At 35.9% G+C, this 15,264-nt stretch overlaps 1 protein-coding gene across 6 annotated transcripts in view; it reads left to right on the forward strand.

Annotated features, from left to right (window-relative positions):
• The window catches only part of DLC1 (DLC1 Rho GTPase activating protein), a 428,030-nt gene that overhangs the window by 203,451 nt on the left and 209,315 nt on the right, over positions 1-15,264 (forward strand). For all 6 annotated transcript variants that reach the window (XM_043560345.1, XM_043560365.1, XM_043560417.1 and 3 more), the window contains one exon: positions 10,985-11,018. In XM_043560345.1, coding sequence (XP_043416280.1) covers positions 10,985-11,018 — 34 coding nt within the window. The remainder of the gene's footprint in view (positions 1-10,984; positions 11,019-15,264) is intronic.

A 15,264-nucleotide genomic window follows, 5' to 3' on the forward strand; every position in this document is an offset into this window, starting at 1 on the left:
CCCACATACCTTCCCTCTCGTAACCATCAGTTTGTTCTCTATAGTTAAGAGTCTGCTTTTAAGTTTGTCTCTGTTTTGTTGTTGTTGTTGTTGTTGTTGTTGTTCATTTGTTTTGTTTCTTGAGTTCCACATATGAGTAAAATCATATGGTATTTGTCTTTCTATGACTGGCTTATTTCACTTAACATTGTACCCTCTAGTTCCATTCATGTTGCTGCCAATGACAAGATTTCACTCATTTTTATGGCTGAGTAATAGTCCTGTGTGTGTGTGTGTGTGTGCGTGTGTGTGTGTGTGTATGTATACACATACTTCATCTTCTTTATCCATTCATCATTTTATGGATAGTTTGACTCCTTTCATAATTTGGCTATTGTAAATAATGCTACAATAGACATAGAGGTGCATATATCTTTGTTAATTAGTGTTTTCATATTCTTTGGATAAATACCCAGTAGCGGAATTACTGGGTCATATGATAATTCTATTTTTAATTTTTTGATGAACCTCCATGCTGTTTTCCACAGCGGCTCCACCATTTGCATTCCCACCAACACTGCAAGCGGGTTCCTTTTTCTCCGCATCCTCCCCAACACTTGTTTCTTGTATTTTTGATTCTAGCCATTCTGACACGTGTGAGGTGATATCTCTTTATGGTTTTGATTTGTATTTCCCTGATGATGAGTGATGTGGAACCTCTTTTCATGTGTCTGTTGGCCATCTGTATGCCTTCTTTGCAGAAATGCCTGTTCATGTCTTCTGCCTATTTTTTAATTGGATTACTTGTTTTATTAGTGTTGAGTTGTATACATTCTTTATATATTTTGTGTATTAACTCTTTATTAGATAATTCATTTGTAGGGGTGCCTGGATGACTCAGTCAGTTAAGCGTCCAACTTCAGCTCAGGTCATGACCTCATGGTTTGTGGGTTCAAGCCTCACATCAGGCTCTGTGCTGACAGCTCAGAGCCTGGATCCTGCTTTGGATTCTGTCTCCCTTTCTCTGTGTCCCTCCCCTTCTTGCTCTCTCTCTCTCTCTCTCTCTCTCCCCTTCTCAAATATAAATAAACATTAAATTTTTAAAAAATATATCTCACTTGTAAAAATCTTCTCCAATTCAGTGGATTAACTTTTAGTTTTGCTTATTGTTTCCTTTGCTGTGCAGAAGGTTTTTATTTTGATGTAGTCCCAATAGTTTATTTTTGCTTTTGTTTCCCTTGCCTGGGGAAACATATCCAGAAAAATGTTGCTACTGCCGATGTCAGAGAGATTACTGCCTGTGCTCTCTTCTAAAATTTTTATGATATCAGGTCTCATATTTAAGTCCTTCATCCACTTTGAGTTTATTTTTCTATATGGTATAAGAAAGTGGTCTTAATTTTATTCTTTTGGATATGATTGTCCAGCTTTCCCAGCACCATTTATTAAAGCAACTGTCTTTTCCCCATTGCACATTCTTGCCTACTTTGTTGAAGATTAATTGACCATATAATCATGGGTTTATTTCTGGGCAATCTATTTTGTTCTATTGATCTGTGTCTGTTTTTGTGCCAGTGCCATACTCTTCTGATTACGGCAGCTTTATAGTATATCTTGAAATGTGGGATTGTGATACCTCCAGTTTTCTTCTTTTTCAAGATTGTTTTGGCTCTTCAGAGTCTTCTGTGGTTCCATACAAATTTTAGAACTATTTGTTTTAGTTTTGTGAAAAATACTGTTGTTATTTTGATAGGGATTTCACTGAATCTGTAGATTTCCTTTGGGTAGTATGGACATTTTAACAACATTTATTCTCCCAATCCATGAGCATGGACTATCTTTCCATCTCTTTGTGTCATCTTCAATTTCTTTCTTCAGTGTTTTATAGTTTTCCGAGTACAGGTCTTTCACCTCCTTTTTAAGTTCATGCCTAGGGATTTTGTTCTTTTTGGTGCAAGGTAAATGGGACTATGTTCTTAATTTCTCTTTCTGCTACTTCATTGTTAGTGTATATTTGCCTCTATAATTTAATCCCATCTATTAACCAAAATTATATTATACTGAATATATATACAGCATATATGTATACTATTATATTAATATAAAATATTAATATTACATACATCAAGTAATGTCTGAATCATATATGGAATTCATTTTAGTTCTAGTTCTGAGAAATTCAATAAATGATAAATCCCATTAAGAGTTCTGGTTAAATGATAAAACCCATTAAGAGTGGTAGCCCCAGGTATCTCCTACAGCTCAGAGATCCCCCAAAGTTCCCCACAAGTACAGAAGATAAATCTTCTGCATTTTCTGATACAGGTGTGACTTCCACATATGCCCTTAGTCCCTGCTGCTCCAGGTTGCACAGAATAGGGAGTCTGTTCCTCAGTCTAAGGACCCAAAAAGAATAGTATCACTTGTTCGCATCCAAGGGGGCCAAGAATAGACCCACCTAGTAACAGTTGGTGACAGGCTCCGAATTAAAGGTGAGGGCTGAAGATGTTAGCTTCCAAACTGGGCTTTAGAAAACTTAAAACAAGTAGCTGACCAAAAAAGGAGAAATATTTTTTTTTCACAGTAACACAAAAAATAATTACAAATAGTTAAAAATAAATAAACGAGGAATGAACTTGAGAAAATAAGTTCATCTGACATAAGGAAGTGGAGGAAGCAGAGACAGACAACCTATACCTCTTTGCACTATTTCAGAATAAATAAGTACTTTTTTATATCATGATAACAAACCCAAATAATAGGAATACTTTACACTTAGGGAGCTCTTGGGCAAGTACTATGATAATCTTTGTGCAGCATGTTGTTGAATCCTCATAAATAGCTCTGAGATGTAGATATTACTTCTACCCTTTTTCTTAGAGATGAGGAAACTGAGCTCAGTTCTAGAAACTTGCCCAAAGTCACAGAGCCCATTGGTGACAGCAAGAAACCTCGTACTTGTTCATATCCACCTCTATCTTCTATTTCAGTCTTCAGTCTTGAATTCATAATTTGATTACTTATTTTTACAGCATAGCTTTTTATATCGTTTTATTACGCTGTAATAAAAGGCTGTGCATATAATGGATACTTAAGGTGTGTCTATTAACTGATTCACTAGAATGAAGCGTAAGAGGATGAGGATCTCAGGGCATGTTACTAATGGCCAGGCATTCCAGAAAGGGGGCGGGGGAAAGGTCATCATTGAAGCATTTTAAGGAGAACAGTGATATAGTAATCAATTTTAGCATGGCTGGCTGCCTTGGAAATGCCCATGAGATACAGAGAGAAGTTTTTTGCGCACCAGCAAAAAAAACTGTGATTCAGGTTAGAAAAATAAGGACATGAACAAAATGAAAAAATCCATTATGAATCTAACATTGTTCACCAAGAAAAATAAACAGCCATTCTGAGTCAATTGTTCCCTGAATAAGTCACCTATCTTGAGTATCATGTTTACTGAAAATAAGTCTACATGTCTACGGTGCTCCTTAATTGTGAACTTTCATTAACCAGACTTTAAAAAAAACAAGCTACCTTGAATAACTAGTATTTCTAAATGGCTACCATATGCAACTCACCATACTTTTCAGTAAAGTAATAGTTTGGAAAAACTCACAAATTGATTTTTGAAGAAGTTACAAATACACAAAAAGGAAGAAATAATGCAATTTTTCTAGTGAAATTTATGAACATACTCAGCTACTTCAACAATTCTCTTTCCAGAATTACTAAGGTTGAGCATAAAATTAGATGTTTTAAAATATATAACTTAACAAATTCACAAAAATAGAGCAACTTACAGCAAATGTCACAAAGTAGGATTAATAAGATATCACAATTATATAAAGCCATGTAAAAGGTAAAATGATTATGCCAAAATGGTAACTTCAATTAAACATTGCATTTAGCACTGAACTTTCATAATTACAAAGTTGGGAAGGGAGACATGATTTGTTAAATTTTGAAAGGAATTCACAACATGAAAATATATCTAAAGGATATTGAGTTTTGTCATGAATAATATCTTAATCAGTGGGTTTGTTGGAAATGCAGAAGCATTAAAATTAAGAACTTCAATAAATGCTGAGAAGAGTTAAGTCAATGTGACTCAGCCATGGGTTTTTCTGTTTATGTAGCTTACAAAAAACAAAACAAAGCAAAAAAAAAATGACTTCCTTTTCAAATGAGTATAATAATTAGCTTTCTCTTAAGCCATGTTTCCAAATAAAAATGGCCTCAGCAAGAGTTTTGTCAGGAGCTGGACAGACTTAAAATGAATATTTGGCTATCTGAAGTGAGCATGGAATGAGAATCAGATTCTGTACTTTGTTGAAGAGGAACCCACCAACTTTAAATACAGGAAATGTGAGTATGTTGAAAAAGAAAAAAAACAATTTAAAGGTTAGAAGCCCAACTTACATTTTTATCCAGACAGACAGGGTTATCCCACCTCTGCTCAAGGGTGTGATCAGCACCAAAATATCCCTTAAGAATCAACTTCATCTTTGCTTTAAACACTTACACAACTATTTTAAGCCAAGACCGCAAATTTCTTTACCACAGAATATAGATAAAGCTATGGTTTCAGTCTGCAAACCTGTAGGGACAGTTGTTAACGTTTGTGATCTTGGCCAGGAAGAAAAAACTTTCTCAGTATGGCTGACAACTTTTATTAAATAAGACATGTCAAATTCTTTTTGGAAATAAGGATATACAACATAAATTACATTTCTTGGGTAACTTCATGCGTTTATTTCACTCTGGTCACATACATGTGTACCCTGAAAAGAGTTCTCATACTAGCATGTTGTCTCTTCTCCTGTACCTGAATTTCCATTATCTTCCATTGAATGATTCAGAAACTAAGTTAAATTGAAATTATGAATGCTAGAGGGTGAAACCTTGGTGAGCTTTGACTTCACCAGTCTTATGAATAATGATATAGCAGACAGTGCTTTAAGACCCAGACTCTACTCTGCTCCCCATTTGGCCAACTGAAGATCTGTAACATCGAGCAAGTCACCGATCTCTCTGGATCTCAACATCCTTATAGGAAAACTGACAGAGAAAGAACTAGATCAGTATTTCCTGATATATGGTTACATAGACTACTGGTGTACATCAGCTGATCCAGAGATAAATATTTTAAATTTGAATATTTATTTTCATGTGTATTGTGGGTAATATCAAAAACTCAAACCCATAAATTCATACATTTTATTTTTATTATTTGGAATAAGTCAAATAAAAAAGATATTTATTTCAATGTAATATTTAAATTTTAGTAAGGGAATAATTTATAGGCGATACATATATATAGTTAAAATTCAGAAGGTGGTATTTGAAGTACTTACTTTGGGAAACACAACTAAATGATATCTAAGTCCCCTTCACTATGAAGAGCCTATATTTTTAATAAGAGAATAATGACTGTCAGAGAAATACTTTGTAAACCAAAACAGACGATATCAGATTGCCAATCAGACACAGCTTTTCAATGAACTTCTTTGTTCAAGTGGGAGCAAATAGAAATCATTGACTAGTTAACAATATCACAGACTGGAGTGATTTCAAAAGAGTCTTTAAATAAAGAGATGGAAACAAACCCATTTTTCAATGTACCTTCTTTTCTTTTATGTTGTCTTTCATGTCTTCCCAAAAATGTGAATCTCCAAACTCTTCCTGTTGCCCATTGTGCCCACAATAGGCTCTTGTGCCCTCATCTGAGACAGAGACTGTTCCTTCACTGATGGTGGTTTTCCTGCAATTTCTGAGGACATAATTGCCCGTTTTGCAATTTGTCTGCAAAATATTTTTGTGGGAACAAAAGTGAATGTTTTTAAGGAAAAGGAATAAATTACTTTGCCACTGATTCTTGCTATATTTAAACAGGCAAATGAAGAGAATTCCTATAGAACAAAACAGAATATCCTACACATTTCTGAGTGAACATGTCTAAGAAAATATGCAAAACAAGCACAACCTATGAAGAGAGAAAATGCAAAATAAATTGTAGTGCTTTATTGTTTACCACAAGACAAAAAAACAATTTTTTTTCATAGAATGTAAGATCTTTCAGTCTATCATAGCTGCCCATTGATTGAAGGATTGCCTTTCAAAGAGCCTTCTTAATGGTAGTGTTCTATGGTTCAGATTCCAAAGAACTAAGAGAAAAAATAATTTATGTAAGTGAGGGACATGGCATATTAATAAAAATAGCACATTAAAGAGGAAAAATCATACTCCGTTTCTAACTAAAAGCATCAAGAAGAAATTAGATCAACTAAAATGTTTCAATTGTCATCACACAAAAACAAATTCAGATATGACATCTATTACTTATAGTACTGTTTGTTAGCAGCTTCTGTGTGGTTGGTGTAAGTTTCTAAAAGGTGTCCAGCTGAGGTCCCTCCTGTAAGAAAGCCATTCTAGCAGCAGACCAAAAGAATCAACATATGTCTACAACATTTCCGGAAGGCATGTCAAAACCAGCATTTCCCCCAACCATGTTTCACGTCAAAAGCATAAACAGACACACACACAGTCTGAGCTCCCACACACAGCTTTAAAAGACCTCAGTAAGACAAAGAAAATTATTTTCTCCCCTTTTACTAAAAAGTTTTCTCTTTAGTGGCTTTTTAAAGTTGAGTTATAAAACCAGATCAATTTAGATGAAAATCTTTACTTGTGGGGAACTACTAGAGGGTCAGTATAGCCATTAAAAAAAAAAAAAAGATTGTGACTTATCATTTGAATATCACAAAGAATAACAAGACCGCGAATGATTTTTTTCCCCTCTCATTTGGAAGTTATTAGTAGACTTCCCTTTGTTCCATTAAGAAATGAGAGAATAAAATATGAAGTTACAGTGAACCCATATGGGCAGCAGGAAAATCGTATTTAATTGCTTTATTGCCAGAAATGTTAAATCACTTCCTGAGGATATAGTTCAAATGAAACATATGGCAACTATTAACAAAAACCCCTAATGAATTCAAAAATATGCTTTTTATAGGAGCTTTCTCATAAGCAACAGTCATGCATGTTATTTAAACCGTATATATGAATATGTATTTGCTATTTTAATTCCACAAATGTTTGCTGAACACCTACTCTGTATCAGTCTATACAGCCACTTTGCACGGACTGTCTTGTTCCCAGTGCAGGAATAGATATAACACTATAGAACCCCAAGACATGAAGCCCAAATCTAGCCATGCCTCTTCTCTGAAATGAAAGGCAAAAGACATCTTCTGAACAATGCCTCCTTCCCAAAAGTTCAGTGCCCAAGAAAACCATTGCATTTGCACCCGGGTAGTCCTAATTACCTACTATCTACCCCCTCCTTTTAATGTCCCCCCAGCGATGGTGCTAATCATTGCCAGGGAGCATTCACTGCATGGGAACTATTCTCTGTTGTCGTGTATCTCCTTCAGTTGGATTGTGAATTCCACAAAGAAGAAGACTTTGCCAAGGGTTTCTGTACATAGGATGATGTGAGGCATGTAACTTAGGAATCAACAAATAGCTCAAATTAATTGAAAATGAAGTGTCAGCATTTATAAAATTTACTCATAAAGCTTCCCTAGAGAGACAGTTCTCCCTCAAATTCAAAGATAAATCAGCTGAGAGACTTTCAGCAGTTATGGCTGGGTACATTAAACTTTGACTTTCCTTTCTTTAATCACACAGTTATGTCATGGAAGGGAGCCTTGGTGGCTTAATTAATCATGCAGAACATGGTGAGATTCTAAAGTAATAGGCATTGGCTACATGGAGACTAAAATATTTTTGCTTTATAGCACAACTCATTGCTTAACATTTTATTAAATATTTACTTATACATGCTCAGTTATATACTTTGTAAACAAATAGAACAAAATAGAAAGAAGGCCTATCACTGGTCAACCTGTGATTTGGGGCAACACATTCACTTTGTCTTAAATGCCTTGGCTATAAGAAGAGAGAGCTTACTTAGATAATTTCTAAATATCTCACATAGATATTTCTGCACACATATTTCATGATCTTGGCGTTTTATCATGGAATCTCTCCAAATCTTTCTCCTCCTTTGTTTCAGAAAGACTCTGATTAGTATTTTGAAACTCAGTGTTAATGACCTCAGAGGCCAGCATGCCAGTGGTTGTATCCTGGCTTCCATCACTGACTGTGACCTTGCATAAGTTACTTTCCTTTCCAGGACTCCATGGGGTTGTTCTAAGGATTCAGTGAGTTTATGCAGGTAAAAGCTTAAAACTGTGCCTTATCCATATTCAGAGCCTAGTAAGTGTTAGCTACTTTTTCCCCCTGAGGCACTTTCTCCATGAACGCCTTTTAACTGCTTATCACCAACATTTGCAGTCTTGTCACTGGGAGGGTTTCTGTTCTTTCTCAAAAAAGGTACATAAGAAGTAAACAAATATCACCAAAACTGTACAATAATTTTCCCGTAAAGGGGGGGGAGGGTGAGCGGCTTTCCTATAGTGTAGAATCTCAACAGTTTTCTTAAAGGGAAGGAGAAATAGGTGGTCCTGCTATAAATGAAAGGATAATGAGGAAGATAATACCTAAAGCCTATGGGATTTGGTCTCTGGTCATGACCCTGCACTCTGCCATTTACTCACCTGATATTCTCCTCATGGCTGGCTGCACCTGCACCAGGAGGCAGAGTCAGCATTCATGCCCAGAGGACAAGAAGTGAACAACTACATGTAGACAGATATTAGGTCAAAATATACTTTCACTGTAGATTAATTTTGCCAAAAAAAAACTCCATTTTTTACCCATAGAGACATTTTCCCCTTATTTGAAAATTGCATCAGTCTCCAAATTCTGTAAGTTCCAAAGGTGAGGATCACAGCAGTTAATCAGTATCTCACAAAGAAGGTGGTATCTTGATATTTGATATTTTTGGAAATGAAGATTGATGCTATTTCCTCCCTCTCTCTTTCCCTCTCTCTCTCCCTCTCACTTTCTCTCTGTGTCTCTCTCTGTCTCTCTCTGTCTCTCTCTCTCTCTCTCTCACACACACACACACACACACACACACATACACACACACTTAAACAAAACTAATCCCCCATTTAAGCCTACTAACCTACTTCTCTTACCCCAACTCAGGACTTTGTCCATGAAGAGAGGGAGAGACGTCAGTTGTAGACATCTTGTTTGGTCAGTGGTTTGGGGTTAAGAGGTATGAAATCCTAGTGGGTCAGATGGATCGAAGTCTTCCAGTACAAGTTAATACCCACATGTTTATGACATTATATACATGAATAATTGAGGTGAATGGGAACCAGAAGTTCAACTTCCTTAATTTGTTTTAGAATATCCACAGAGAGTAGAACTAGACATTTATACTTTAAAGTCTTTTGAAAACATCTCATTTTGAGCTCTGTTTTTTAAACAGTGATAGTGATAGATGATAGTTGCTGGGAATTGAACTTCTAGACCTCTCATATCGGTAAATTGACCCACTGGCCTAATGCCCATAGAAACAAACAGTAACAGCAGCTACCTTTTCCTGAGGACCTTCAATGCTTTATAGAAGCTACTACAGTTGGTCCTCTCCGTGACCCTAAGAAGTAGATGTGACTGTCCCTGTCTAATAAAGGAGGAATCTGAGCCTTGAAGAGACAAGGCAGAGATTTGAAATGCCCAGACACCCACCAAACAATTTATCTTTTCTGCCTCCAAAACAGGACAAAGAAATTGAACTGTAAAAATTTTACCTAAATTCAAAAAATGTTTTTGGTTTTATTTATTGCCAACATCTTTTTCAGGGTAATGGGAGTTTTCAGAGAAGAAAAGAATTACATGATGATTGACAACTATTATACCTGGATCTAGTAACTTTACTGATAGTTCCCCAACTCTCATTTTTATTTTTATTTATTTTCAGCTTTATTAAGGTATAACTGATAAAATTATAAGATATTTAAAGTGTGCACCATGGGATTTAATATACACATACTTTGTGAAAGAATTTCCACCATCTGTTTGATTAACACATCCATCACTTCTCATGCTTACTTTTTTGGGGGGGGGGGTGTGAGAACACTTAAGTTCTACTCTCTTAGCAAATTTCAGTTATCAAAAAAAATCAATTATACAATACAGTTTTATCAACTATAGTCACCATGTTACACATTAGATCCTCAGACCTTGTTCGTCTTATAACCAAAACTTTGTACCCTTTTATCAAATTCTCCATATTTCTCCAGCCCTTGGCAACATCTCTACTCTCTGATTCTAGAAGTTCCACTTTTTTTTTTTAATTCCACATATAAATGATACCATGCAGAGTCTGTCTTGGTCTGGCTTATTTCACTTAGCATAATGTACTCTAGGTCCATGTTATTGCAAATGGTGGGATATCTTTCTTTCTCACGCGTGAATAATATTCCATTGTGTATATACCGCATCTCCTTTATCCATTCATTCATTGATGGACACTTAGGTTGTTACCATATTTTGACTGTTGTGAATAATGCTGCAATGAACGTGGAAGTACAGCTATTTCCTTGAGATCCTCTTGTCATTTCCTTTGGATACATACCAGAAGTGTGACTGCTGGGTCATATAGTAGTTCTATTTTTTAATTTTTTGAGGAAACTCCATACTGTTTTCTTTAGTGGCTGTGTAATTTACACTTCCACTGACAGTACACAAGGGTTCCCTTTTCTACATATCATTGCCAACACTTGTTATTTCTTGTCTTTTTTTTTAATAACCATTCTAACAGTTGGGAGGTGATACCTCATTGTGGTTTTGATTTGCATTTCCCTGATGATTAGTGATGTTGAGCACCTTTTCATGTACCTGTTGGCCATGCGTATGCTTTCTATGGAAAAATGTCTATTCAGTTCCTCTGCCTGCTCATTTCTCTACTGCTGGGTTCTATTTAATATTTGCTGCATTTATGGTAGTTCATTTTACTCCTAATAACATTTTGATGTTTCTTTCTAGTGATAACATAATTTTTGTGGCTTTTTTTTTTCAGGCTATTCCAGGTATTTCAGAGAAGGAAACGGCTGGTAAGTGGACATTTGGTTATGTTTTCCCTCCTATTTTCCTATTTTAGAATAAAATTCCATCTGCATGTAGACATTTTATTAAATATCAAAAGTGTATAAATCTCATCAATTTCTAGGCAAGTGTTATGATTGAATTTCTGAAAAATCTATTTGTTTTGCTCAGAATGTAAGAAAAAAATGTGGTTTTCTAACAGAACGTTACATCATGTTAGAATAAGGTGTGTGCTTCTTGCAGCCTTACTTGTAACCATAACCACAACTTTTTTTCTTGAGGAAAAGAATTAGATGTTGTTTAGTGTACCAGGGAACAGTTTTTGGAACTCAATTGTCAATAATCATCAAGATTTACTTTCTCGTCTTAAACAGCTTACAATAGTAGTCACAGAACGAAGTGTACTTATTTAAAGCTGATGCTATACCATCAAAAGTATAATTTTGAAGCAATATGAATGATTGTATGAGAAAATTAGAAAATGTATCTATGCTCTGGGCTATGATTATAATGCTTAGCAGTACCATGGGAAATGGATAAAGACTAAGGAGAAACATGGAAATGTGAAAAATTAGACTTGGATTGATAGAATCAGGTGCTTTTCAAAAATATCTTTTGATTATCCTCAGTACTGTTTTATGTTTTATGTATAATAATAATAATAATAATCTTTTTTAAAAATTGAAGATATACTACCAAACTTGAAGCATATCACTTAGAAATTTGGTGTTTGTGACTTTGTAAGAACCATGTTAAAGTTTCTGCTATCATCTAAATGATGTCATGACTTAAATGACCTCACACGAAAGCATTAGTTTGTCCCATAATGTTTATATGGAGGATGTTCTCTTTCTAGTTCAGTGACCTTACTTTTGCCACCGGGTAGTTTTCACAAAAAAGCTTTCATAGTTTGTATCCTTCCATGAGCTTAACTTTCCTCTCCTGTTTAGGCTATATCTGATTTCTTGACTCTAATATGTTGAAAGGTAGCCCTTCAGAACACAAGGAAAATACTGAACTGGCAGTTTGAGAGAAAAATTGTTCAATTTAACAAGGCAGTGGTATTTAACGGGTTCGTAGCATGTAGTAAATGAATTCAAATTATAGTTCCAGTGCTCTAATACCTTAAATAGATGTGTTAGTATCTAGCTGGTGGGACAAGAAATAAATGGTTAAGTAACATTTACATCACAAAGAGAAAGAAGGTCAAAGTCATGCTTTATCTTGGGTTGTGACAGTCTCTGTAATTTCCAAGAGTAGCTGCAATTTAAACAAAGTTTATAACAGCAAAGTTGCCATCTTATTCCAGAATGTCAGCAAATTCTTTTACACCCTAAGGAGAAAATTAGGATGTGAATTCTTGGCTGGGGGATGGGGCAGGGGAAGGAAGAAGGGATAGAAATGCCACTGCTTGAGGGAATGAAGAGCCAAAGAGTTACTTTTCCTTCTGCCATTTAAATAATTTCGGTTTGATAGGGAGAAGCCTTCAGTGTTTCAAGCTTCTCAAATATTTTAAAGATAGTTTTATTAGAACAAAGAACTAATTAAACAAGAAGCATAAATATAATGAAACCACCACTTTTTATCATGATCTAACCACAAAAAAAAAACAAAAACATGAAATGGTCACTCTTTAATGATTTGAGTCATTTCTATAATCCTAGGGCACCAATGAAAAGAGCTGATAAATTCCATTCCAAAAGAGGTTCCACAAGGTGATCTGTGAAAATAAGGTCTACCCATTGATACATATGACCTATCCAGGCCCCCAGATGTCTGACCCAGGATGGACTAATTTGAACAGAACCTGGCTTCTATATATTAAAACATTAGAATAATTGGAATTTACTCCAGCGTGGATTTTGATGCAGATTTCTTGAGAGTGTACTGATTAGTTTAGAAGGAAATGTAATTTTGTTTGATAATTATAGGAAAGAAATTATTTTTTAAGAATCGGTGAATTTATGTGTCAAGATAAAAACTTGTGTTTGAATATTTTATTAATAATGGTAACAGATTTGACAATTAAAAGAGAATGACTTATTTCTAGTTTTAAAGGACCATAATGGCCTAACCAAACTGGTTCTTGTATTACTAAACTTTATTATGCCCCATTTAAAATATTTTCAATTATATACAAATGTATTCCTCTTTATGAATCTCTGTTTTTAAGCTCTGCTAGACAGAAGAATGGCAGTGAAGGCAGAGGACCTACTCAATCTTCTGAGGGTTAATTGAGCTCTTAAATAGGATTAAGCTTCATTCCCACCCTGAGGACGGTCATTTTTTTTTTTTCTGTCTTGTTAAATGAATGTAGCCTATTGTTCCATATTAAGAAAGGCTATTTTTAATCTGTGTGACCTCTCATCCAAGCCAACTGGAACCAATCCCACCAGGCCTTGTGAAGCTCTTAAAAAAAAAAAATCATTTTGGGTACATTCCATTAATAATTCTTGAGATACAGTTGTGTGGTTGTTTCTGTGTGTGCTTTAAGTAGACATCTTCTATTCTGATCCATGTTGCTATGTAAATACAGCCTGGTGGAATTAATCTTGCTGCTCATCTTCCACCTTGTGATGACAAAAATCTCCAAGGGGAGACACTTTTGAAAGAACCTGCTGTTGGTTCATTCATTCCAGAAATACATATCGAGCAGCAACATATACTAGGTGTCTTTTTAGGTTCTATCAAGGAAGCAGTTTATGAATAAGGCATGTTCCTTTCCCTGAAGGAACTTAGTCTCAATGTTTTATTGGGCCAGCATCTTCCTTTTCCTCTTCTCAATTGAGAATTTCTTAAACCACCTTATTCAGAAAGCTTACCAGGAAAAGAATCAAAGCATCAAAATGTATGTTCTCAGGATCTGAAATGGGGTGCAATTAATTTATTTTTAAAAATCATAATTAATCACATAAGTATTCGTGTGTAATTGTATCCAACACATAATATTTTCATATAACTCCCTTATACCACCAGCATCTGTATGCCCCTAAAGAGTGGGCCCAATGCCATTGGTATACTCTCTAGCACATCTGCTTCCTATCTGTGTGGCCTTGAGCAAGTTACTTAACCTCCTCATTTTCCCATTTCTAAAGTATAAATAAAGAAGCTGCCATGTTGTTGTTGTAAGGCAACAATGCTTGGCACAAAATAGGCCCTGAAAAAATGGTAGCTGTTTTTTATGATAATTAGTTGTGCTTATAACTACCATGTGTACAAGCCAAATAGAAGCTAGCTGTGTTACTACTGCCCATGTCTGATCCAAGAGCTCTTAAATGCTTCCTCAGGGCACCAATTAACAGTTAAGCAGCCATCCATGTGGAAAAAAGAGATCACTTTCTCTGTAAGCCTTTGAGTGAGTTACTTCAGACAGAAGTTATCACAGCACACACAGAGTTGGTCATATTTTAACCTCTCGTTAGAAATTCCTGTCTCTATTAGGGTGAAGTTCTCTCTTGTGAACAGATAATCTTCAACTTTCACAGTTTGTCCATGAGAAATGTATACCCTGCATCCTATTTTCCTAGGACTATATTATCCACTACATCCCTAGTCCCTGGGGTAATTGGATAGTGTCTTCCCAATTCCCACCCTTCCTCCCTCACCCCCTACACACAGTCCTGTCAACACTGCCTTCTAATCAACCCTCGTCCCTTCTCCCTGCCATTGCATTAATGCAGTCCTCCACTTCCCATGGACTTTTGCCACAGCAACCAGAACTGGTTTCCCTGACTCAACATGTCATTACACCAGTCTACTCTCTACACTGTCACCAGAGTGATGTTTGAAAAGCACCACCTGATCGTATCAATTTCTGCTTTAACTTTTTCCTCCTCCTGGCTCTCTACAGGGTAAGGTCAAATTGCCTGCATCATACCTGGCCATTTGTAATCTGGAAGCAGTCTAATGTATTATGCTAGATAATGTCCATTTTGTCACCCAGATCTACTAGTTATTGTCAACTCTGTGCCCTGGAGGCTGACCAGTGTGGACAGAAAGAACCAGGGGACTGCCCACTTTTTTGTCTTCCCTATTCCTTCAATTCCCTTCCCTGTTCCTTCCCTATTCCACCAATAAGAGGAGACTGGGAGGAGAGGAAGGCAGGGTGTGACATTGGGGCTGTGGAGTTGGGTAATTAGCCCCCATCTGTTTCCCAAGGAGTCCCTGCCAGCTTCTCTTAGGTGACTCTTTCCACACAAGTCCCAGGTACTGAAAACCATTCTCTCCTCTGGCCTTTGTGGCTTCCCTAAATTT

This window comes from Prionailurus bengalensis, chromosome B1 (assembly GCF_016509475.1).
Source record: "Prionailurus bengalensis isolate Pbe53 chromosome B1, Fcat_Pben_1.1_paternal_pri, whole genome shotgun sequence".
NCBI lineage: Eukaryota > Metazoa > Chordata > Mammalia > Carnivora > Felidae > Prionailurus > Prionailurus bengalensis.